Genomic DNA, 10,051 nt, shown 5'->3' with positions numbered 1-10,051 from the left:
TTGGTCAATCGCAGCATTCTGTTAAATATTTTTATATAATAATGGATACGCGCACATTAAATCATATTTAAATCATTTTAACTTCCATCAATATTTCATGTCCTTTTATTGATTTAAGTAGCCATCCAATACAGACAGCCGGTCATTAATGCAAATTACTCTCAAATTAAGTCCGCTTTGCTTTACTATTATTTTCCATTACATAGTGCTCACATCGAAATGTCATTTTATTCTTTTGTGAGTTTTGAATTTCTTCTGAAACATCATTTATTTGTGGATCTTTCTTTAATTTCCATACATTTTGTGAATTTGAAGCTCCGTTTACACCATATGTTTGTGACATTACATCATATTTTTAATCAAATTTGTAAGATTCATGGGCAGCAGATCCATGCAGCCTTAAAAACAAAGTGGATTCAGCATTTAGTTAAGTGTAAGCAAATGTTATCCAAACCTCGAACACAGCCATTTAAATAGAGTAATGTAAAAAACTTCAGCTCTCTGTATTTTTAAAGACTCTCCGTTTGTGTCTTTTGGCTGAACAGGTTGTTCGAAGGGTCTGTGTTTAGTCCACAGTGGATGCTTTCCTCTGGTTCACAACATTTCTACTCATCTGTAAGAAATGTACTTCTGGCATAATGTCTTTTACACAAACCTCCTTCGGTCACAAGTAATTTCCACAGTTAAAGTACAACCAGTTTTGAGGAATAATGTAATAATAGATTGAGATAACTCGTGAACATGATGTTATGCACTTGTGTTTTCAAAAGCCAAATGTTAGTCATTGTTGGAGCAGAAATCAAAGGCATGTCCGGGGATGTGATATCACATATCAGAGCTTTTAAAAGATTTAAAGGCCATTTTGGTCTTTGCTTCAGCTCGGTCAGGGAGTTCTGTTTATTCTCTCCTGAGCTTTGGCTTACAGTGAATGTTTTGAATTCTGAGCTTTAATGTTTGACGTTGATTTAGTATTGCACTTCTGTCCACAGACATCCAGTCCATTTAGTGCTAGGTCATCGTCCTAGATGATGTCATTATTTTAGGTATGAAGTTTGTGCTATAGTGTGAAAAATATATACACAGAAATGCACAGCCTTAAAAACCTTATTTTAAGGTGTCCTTGTTGGGACATCTGGAAAATCAATTGTTTGGAGAAGAGAAGGTGAAAGCTACTATGATTCCTATGTTGTGCCAACAGTGAAGCATCCTGAGACCATCCATGTGTGGGGTTGCTTTTCAACCAAGGGAGTGGGCATTCTCATAATTCAGCCCAAAAACACTGCCATGATTAAAGAATGGTATCAAAACATCCTGCAAGAGCGACTTCTTCCAACGCTCCATGAGCAATTAGGTGATCTGTGCATTTTCCAGCCAGATGAAGCCCCATGTCACAAAGCAAGAGTGATTAAAAAGTGGCTTGAAGATCATTAGGCTACATTGAAACTTTGGATCCATGGCCAGGCAGCTCTGAGAACTAAGGCAAGAATGGATCACTATTAGTCAGAATTTGGCCCAGAATTTTTCCCAATAAAAGCCTTAAATTTGTATGCTTATTGTATTTCAGTATACCAAAAAATAATCTACAAATACTGAAGCAGCAATCTTTGCAAAACACAAAATTTGTCACTGTCAAAACTTTTGGCTGCGTGTGACAAGGTCAATGCATTAAAACAGTTCAGTTTAATCACCGTTCTATATTAATGAGCTGCTTTAATTGATGCGCGCGCGCGCACACAAACTGAGATCGCACTGAGCAAAAAGTAACATTCAGAAGCTCATAAACTTGCCAGCGCTGCCACGCGACTTTTATTAATCGATACTTAAAACGTTAATAATTGGTTCCCATAAAATAACCTAACGGAGTGTTTGCTGGGATTTCATGACACAATCCCAGTGCTTTACATTAAAAAATGAGACGAGAGAACGGCGCTCAACAAAAATGTTTTAAACACCTGAAACAGATAATTAAACTGTCAGCTTTCATTAGTATCTCTGCCAGACAGTCCTCCTCCTCCCCTCCTCTCTCCGTCTCGTCCCTGCTCTTTTTCTTCTCTCATGTTGGCAGGTTCACATAGACTTGGGAATGGGGAAAGTCCTGATGAGTGCATGTATCCTCACAGTGGTCTTCAGCAGAGAGGGAACTCCTCACGAGCCGCGCGCGGAGGTAGGATAACGCTCCCTCACAAACTTTACACCTGTTTTTATGCTGTTTTTTGAAGCGTTACACTGATTAAACGAATAGTTAACATTTTAAAGTAGATATTAATGTGAACAGTTACTTTTATTGGCTGTTGCAATGCAAATAATCGAAAAGGAATCAATAACAGTAATTTCTTTTGCATGTAGAATACTCTCAGAAATGAAGGTACAAAAGCTGTCTCTGAGGCAGAACCTTTTCAAAATATGTATCCTTTGGATACTAACGTGTACCTTTGAGGGACTACTGCACTTCTTACGGGTAAACAAGGTACAGAGGTGTACCTTTTTGAAAAGGTACCCACCCCACTGACAGCTTTTGTACTTATTCCTTATTAACTTTATTTTTTTAAATGTAGCTAAAATAAATAGTTTGCAACCACTTGTGCTACCTTAAAAAAATTAGTATTTTTTTTTTTATCAGTGTAATGTCAAAGTAATTTTAATTTAATAAATGTAAGGCTTTAATCTGATCTTGGGAGCAACACAACTTTATTATTATTATTATTTGTGCTTTACCCATCTGTAATTGTCTATTTTGTAAGATCTGTAACCATTTAATGTTCTTTGCAAAAAAAAATAATAATTTCACACGCGCAAGTTGTGCATATTTACGATCATAATAAATGCAATGTAAAACATAACACAGTAAAGTGAAACAAATGATTGCAAATATTTAAAGTGACAACATAATGTATACCATAATATACGGTAACCATGCGTCTACAAAGTAAGTGCTAGAGAGCCCTGGTGAGCATCAAGGTTCTGTCAGTAGAACAATTTGTTTACATATGTGTCTGTTATGTGTCTGGACTGGGTCAAAGCTCCTGAAGCTCAAAGCTGATCTGGAGTCAGTTTCAGGGTGTTCAGAGCATTTTTTGACCATTATGTCTCACAGGTTTTTGTGTGTGCCAGTGGAAGAGGCCGTGCAGAGACAAGAAGAGTGTATTAACGACTACAGCAAACATCTGATATGGAGGAAATGGAGAAAAGAGTGAATTTGGAAAAACAACTTTGATAAGGTAAATAATTGATCTCTGTTTTCTATTACATATACAATAAACCCGTATGAAATATTCCGTTACTTAGCTGCTCATAATAATAAATAAATGCCATTGCAATAGATAGCAAAATATCAAATAAGCTGCCATTTACTTTAAATAGAGGGAGCACAAACACTTTCAAGCAGAACATTTCACAAAAAGAAGTGATACTGATTGTGAAAAGTGATTTATTTTTTGCAATGATATTCTGTGTAAATCTGTGTAATGTTATACATACTTTGAAGTGATCCTAAATACTTTTTAGGGCCACTGTTCTTTGCCAAATAGTCAAAACACACTAACATTTCTTCATTTGTCGTGATAAGCAGAGATAATTTCATTATTGTGTTTGTTTTCCTTGACGTTCTTCTCTTCGCTCCACCTAACCTGATGGACACATGATTATCAGTGTTTCCAAAACATTCATCCACATCTTGTTTGACGTCATCAGCGCCTCGTAGCCATGCGGTACACAACACTGTTGACCATCCTGGCAGCCGTGCTGCTGTATTTGGTGCTAGGGGCTCTGGTGTTCGGCTGGCTGGAGTCCTCCAGGGAGGAATGGGCTCACCGCGAGCTGCTGACGTCTCGAATGGCTTTCCTACAGAACCACAGCTGCGTCACCCATTACAGTCTGAGCGCATTCACAGAGGTCTGTTTGAAAACGTAAATGTAAAAAAAAATGAAGTGGAATTACAATCTATAACTTGGGGAGTTGATGTAGAAATAATTTACATTCTGAAATTGCTAGCAAGTTTCACAATAATTACAAAGAAATGACAAACAACACACCGAACTAAACATGGAATTATAATAGTATTTTATGTATAAGAGCTCTGTGAATTCTTTGAATATTGTTTATTTGAATATTGATTGTAACCAGTAATTTTTTAGGTATGTATATTTTTATTAATGTAAATGTTTATTAAAATTATGATATAAAATGACAAAAAGATAACAGTAATTTAAACTAAAATTATAAAACTGGAAACAAAATATAAAATAAAAGGCAAGTGAAAATATTAATAAATACTACAATGATATTCAAATACTATAGCAAATTTTAGTTTTATCAAGTATGTGTCCTTTTTAATTTTGTTGTGGTGTTGTTTTATATAAAATTTATATTTATATTTAATTTTAGTTAGTACTTTATTTCAATTATTTGCCAAGACAACACTTCTAAATTTCATTGTTATATTTTCAAGTTTAAGTCTTTATTTTTAATATTTGATTTTATTTGAGCTTTATTTTAATTAACATTTAAATTTTTAAAAATAAAAACAGGTATTTTTATAAATATTCTATGTGTGTAGATGTGTTTGTAGATATATGTACACTGGGGCATCGTTGATAAATCTATCATCTTTTCACTTCAGAAAGTGGTTGATGCCATTGAAGCAGGTGTGGATGCCAGAAGCACATCAAATTATACCAGCAGATGGGATCCATCCAATGCTTTCTTCTTCTGTGGCACCATCATAACCACTATCGGTGAGATTTTTCACTTTAGAGTTGTTATTTTCATTTTAGGAGCTTGATTTCACATGTTCTCCTCTTCTCTAGGCTTTGGAAACATTTCACCCAAGACAAAAGGCGGTCAGTTGTTCTGTATATTTTATGCTCTGGTGGGGATCCCCATGTTTGGGATACTGTTAGCAGGGGTTGGAGACCACCTGGGCACCCTGCTGAGGAGAGCAGTGGCAAAGATAGAGACTCTATTCTTGGTAGGTGTCTCCTTAATTCAGACCATTAGAAAATTAGAATAATAATGTGGATGAACAGATAAAACAGTAAGTGATGACTTATTGTATTAACAACTCATTGTAAAGAGCATTTGCAACATGAACTTTTAATACAGATATGTAATTAAAAAAAAACTAATCTTTTTCTGAAGATTGTTCTAAAGACAGTAACGAAGGATAACCTTTAACCTTTAAAAACATTTGTTTAAAGTACATGGTGAGTGCTGAGATCATTACAAATAATAATAAAATAAAAATAGATATCACCATACTTCTGCAGTTGATTGATTACATTAGAAATTGCAAATATTTTTACTGCAATTTCCTAAAAATTCTTGTTTCATTTTGGTGACAAAGTCAAAGGTTTCTAGATATTAAATGAGGTTTTTTTTTTTCAAGCCTGAAATATGAACTTGCAAGTCTGAGAAAAAAATATCAGAACCTTGATATATAAACTTGCAATTAAGAGAAGAAAAAGCAGAATTGCAATATGAAAATTCTGAATTGCTGGAAAAAAAGAGGGTTTTTTGTTTGTTTGTTTATATCTCACAATAATTTTCAAAAATATTGCAAAATCTGAATTGTAATATTAAAGGTCACAATTGCATTGTTTTTTTCTATGGAGGAAATAAACTTCTATAGAAAATAATGTCAATTCCCAGAAAAAAAAAAGAGAAAAATCTGAGTGATTTTAGGAATGTACAGCATCAGGCAAATTACCTATGAACAAACCCTTCTATAAAAACAATATAGATTGGAGTAAAAAGTAAAGTCTGGTGTATGTGAGTGCTGCTGAAGTGGAGATTTCTTCAATGATATGCATTGTAAATGAAATGTGCAGACGCAAAATAGATAAAGTGCAATACAATAAACACTTAAATATGTATTTTAAATGTATTCTTTCTACTACTCTGAAACAACACACGAGAAGCCAAATAACCCAAAATCTTAAAACTGACCAGTGCATGAAAAAGCAATGTTTTTGCCTGTAGTGTCTTGCCTTATTACGATTATTACTGGAAACTGCATTACAATCAGAACACACTAAAGACATTCTTAAAAAATTACCTGAGAACCTCTTAAGAATTACACTTTCAAAATCTTTTTCCAAAATGACAAAGATAACTGTATTGTGTTGAAAATCGTCTTGATTTTTTCCCCCTGCTGAACAGCGTAAAGGTGTGAAGCCCACCAGTGTCCGTATCATCTCCGCTGTCTTCTCCATCCTGATTGGCTGCTTAGTCTTCATCGCCGTGCCGACCATGGTGTTTCAGGAAGTGGAGAGCTGGAGCCTGCTGGAAGCGGTGTACTTTGTTGTGATCACCCTGACCACGGTGGGCTTTGGGGACTATGTGGCAGGTGCACAGATATATGATGTCTACATACAATAATCATTACATATGATTTAGTTTACTGTGTCATGTGACCGTATGATGATTCTGTTAAGGAGCTCAATATTGTATTACGCCTGGAATTGCAGGATGTTTTGTGGTCATTGGATCCAGACAGCCATGAAGTTGCAGACATTTACATCATCTAATTATCTGTTTTTAAGCCATAGACACTAATTGTAATAGAATTAATTGTAATAGCTGCAATTTTAGACCAGAGCAGGCACTTATCTCTAATCTATAGTCATTTAACAGACGAAAGGGGACTTACAGTAGACCTAATAAAGGAACAGTTTTATCGACTCCGTCTTCTCAGTGTTTTCATCTCATGTAATCAACAATCAAACTCCAAACTCAGTCTAGTGGTTTTTTTCCTATATATTTGTTTTGTTTTGCTTTAGTCATACTTGTTGTCTTTTGCCAAAAAATGAGCTTTAAATTTATATAATATATTTTATTATGCCATATTCATTAAATCAATTTCCCATTTTACTGACTACATTATTTTAGTATTTTTTGTGAACTGTAACAGACCAAATTTAACAACTTTTTAAATTATTTTTTAACTGTAATATGTTTTGCTTGTAGTAATTAGATATATATATATATATATATATATATATATATATATATATATATAAAATATCTTTTAATAAATGACAAATACTTTTAAGTGAGGATGCATTAAATCAAATGTTAGTCAAGACATTTATATTCACAGAGATACAGAAGATATTCTATTTCAAGTAAATGCTCATATTTTGGACTTTCTGTTCTTCAAAGAATCCTAAAAAAAAGTTTCCATAATTATTTCAGCACAACTGTTCAAATAATAATCAAACCAGCATATTAGAATGATTTCTGAAGTATCATGTTATGGTTGCTGAAAATGTAGGAATAAATTACTTTTAATAAATTATAGAACACAATAATTTTAAATATGTTAAATTATTTCACAGTATTACTGTATTTATTGCATTTTATTTTTAAATGCAGCCTTGTTAAGCATAAGACACTTCAAAAACACCAAAAACCGACCCAAAACATTTGAGTGGTGGTGTGTATTTTTGGTAGAGCTTAACTTGTATTTAACTCAGAATATTTCTTTAAGTGCTTTGCTCATTTGAACAATGGTGTTTGCCCATGGCACAATCTTCAAACCAGCAATCTTCCCATTATACCAGCCCAGAGCTTTCAACCACCAGGCCACATCACCCCGTGAACGAACCGTGTGTCATTATCTTTCTCTTTCTTCTATTTCAGAGAATAGGAGAGATGGAACGCCAACGCCCCTGTACAAGCCGTTGGTGTGGTTGTGGATAGTCTTTGGTCTGGCGTATTTTGCATCTATCCTCACTATGGTTGGGAACTGGCTTAGAGTGCTGTCAAAGAAAACACGTGCAGAGGTGAGACAGAGAGAATAAACAACAGATTTATTCACTTCAGTTTTTCCACAGTGGACTTCTATTGTGGTATGGACTATTTAAAATAAAGCTGCAAAGTGGACCAAATTTGTATATAGATATACACTACTGTTCAAAAATTTTTATTCAGCAAGGATCCATTAAATTGACCAAAAGTGACAGCAAAGACATTAATAGTCCTACAAAAGAATTATATTTCAAAGAATCATAAGTTTGTATATTTATATAAAAACAAAAAAAAAAAAAAGCAGCAAAGGTTTTCAACATATTAATAAGATTTTTTTTCTTAAACAAAAAATCTGCAGATTTGAATGATTTGTGAAGGATCATTTGACACTGATAACTGAAGTAATGATGCTAAAAATCCAGCTTTGCATCACAGGAATAAATTACATTTTAAATCATATTAAAATAGAACAGTTATTTTAAATTGTAAAAAATATTTAACAATATTACTGTTTTTACTGCAGCCTTGGTAAACAAGAAACAATGACAGTGTATAGTATTAGGATTTGTCCCTTTTTTTCATGTTTTTAGGCTCTTATTAACCACCTTTTTACTGCTTGTATTGCGATAAAACACTTTCTCATAAGTTAATTCTTATAAGTTCTCTCCTTGTTTTTAATGGTACTCTCTTTTAGATGGAGGAGCTGAGAGCCCACGCAACAGACTGGACTCAGAACATCCAGAACATGTCCATGGACTTCCGTATTCCCGTACCACTGGATCTCAACGACCCCTTTCAGCTCCAGCGGCGACGTCGACGGAAGCGTCACCGCCATCATCGCCACCCAAGACTGAGCGCAGTGGGATTGGCTCATGGGATCTCCCTCGATGCCGATGTTATCCGAGAGAACGGACACCTGATTCTCGGATGGCCTGTGTGCAAGTACACCCCAGGGTCTGATATCAGGTCTGAAGCACTGTCCCGGTCCAGGTCGTGGTGTAGGTTAGAGGGGCCGTATGAGGTGAGACCAGGATCGAGGCTGACAGTAGGACCAGCGTCAAGATCCGTCTCAAGGTTAGAGCTGAATCCACCATCAAGACCCGGATCCAGGTCCCCTTCAGAATCTGGAACGGGATCCGAGACACCTTCGGAATCCTGGTCGGAATATGAGTCAAATTCCCGTAACTCAGAGGACCTGGAGTCTGGAGCTGAAGGGACTCTTAGATCACTGGAGAGTCGGAAGGATGTTCCTGTCGTCGTGGTTGACAGCTGCAGTCCACCTCATCCCTCCCTTCTGGACTTCTTTGGTGAGAACCTAGCGTACATTGACGAGTCTTCAGACACTCTCAGTGATCGGGTCAAACCTGCTGGACAGAACCGCCAACGCAAAGCCAAGAGGAGGAGGAGCATGACGAGACAGATTCCCCACTCGTATCCTGTGGGACTGCAGAGGGAGATCACTAGTGAACTACAACCTCCATCACACCCTCCAACACCTCCACCTCAAACCTGACAAATAAACATCTGACCAAAGGGCTGTTAGCTTTCAGCATCACAGTTTGACTGATGCAGACCATCACAAATATGTGTGTAAAGATAGTTTCGATTAAAATGGTTTGTGCATTGTACAAAAACACTTGATGCCTCCCAGACAAACAAAGTGGTTTTGTTCAGAATAGCATACTACCATTTCTACAGGTATGTGCTTTTGTCAAAAGTTTGGGGTGACTTTTTTTTTTTTTTTTTTTTTTAAGTGTACAAGGCTGCATAAATACTGTTAAAACAATATTGTGAAATATTTTAACAATTCAGAATAACTTTTCTATTGTAATGTATTTTAAAATGTAATTTATTCCTGTGATGCAAAGCTGAATCATTACTCCAGTCTTCTTCAGTGTCACATGATCCTTCAGAAATCATTCTAATATGCTGATTTGCTGCATAATAAATGATCAGTTATTAATGTTAAAAACAGTTGTGCTGCTTGTGGAAACGTAACAGTTTTTTTTTTTCGCAAAATAACAGCATTTATTTATTTGTAATATTATTCTGTAAATGTCTTAATTGTCACCAATTGATCTATCAATCAATTGAATGCATCCTTGTTAAATAAAACTGACATTCATTTAAACACTTTTTACCGACCCCAAACTTTTAAACAGCTGTGCAAACTGTGCATAAGGTCTGATGTCCAGATGACCAACACCATTTGCTGAAATGCTCAATAAATAATAGAGCACACTGTTATAAGTGCTCACAATGCAGTTTACTTACCTTCCAGATGAATCTGAAAATAATCATCCAC

At 35.3% G+C, this 10,051-nt stretch overlaps 1 protein-coding gene across 2 annotated transcripts; it reads left to right on the top strand.

Moving 5' to 3' along the window:
* Positions 1-7: 7 nt before the first annotated feature.
* LOC109064251 (potassium channel subfamily K member 4-like) lies at positions 8-9,651 on the top strand. Of its 2 annotated transcripts, none has more exons than XM_042738020.1 (8): positions 8-2,164; positions 3,095-3,218; positions 3,691-3,891; positions 4,619-4,733; positions 4,806-4,966; positions 6,157-6,343; positions 7,639-7,781; positions 8,441-9,651. In XM_042738020.1, the coding sequence occupies exons 3-8, from the start codon at positions 3,703-3,705 to the stop codon at positions 9,257-9,259; spliced, it is 1,614 nt and encodes a 537-aa protein (XP_042593954.1). In that variant the 5' UTR covers positions 8-2,164; positions 3,095-3,218; positions 3,691-3,702; the 3' UTR covers positions 9,260-9,651. The 2 variants fall into 2 exon arrangements, with proteins under 2 accessions (XP_042593954.1, XP_018936792.1); XM_019081247.2 differs by having other exon boundaries at positions 3,649-3,891.
* The last annotated feature ends 400 nt before the right edge of the window (positions 9,652-10,051 follow it).

This window comes from Cyprinus carpio, chromosome B14 (genome assembly GCF_018340385.1).
Source record: "Cyprinus carpio isolate SPL01 chromosome B14, ASM1834038v1, whole genome shotgun sequence".
Lineage (NCBI taxonomy): Eukaryota > Metazoa > Chordata > Actinopteri > Cypriniformes > Cyprinidae > Cyprinus > Cyprinus carpio.
This window is presented reverse-complemented; position numbering and strand designations above follow the sequence as displayed.

Coding starts and splice junctions, on each gene's coding strand:
- LOC109064251 (XM_042738020.1), top strand. CDS start 3,703: ATGCGGTACACAACACTGTTGACCATCCTGGCAGCCGTGCTGCTGTAT. Junction 4,734..4,805: donor CACCATCATAACCACTATCG/GTGAGATTTTTC, acceptor CCTCTTCTCTAG/GCTTTGGAAACATTTCACCC. Junction 7,782..8,440: donor CAAAGAAAACACGTGCAGAG/GTGAGACAGAGA, acceptor ACTCTCTTTTAG/ATGGAGGAGCTGAGAGCCCA.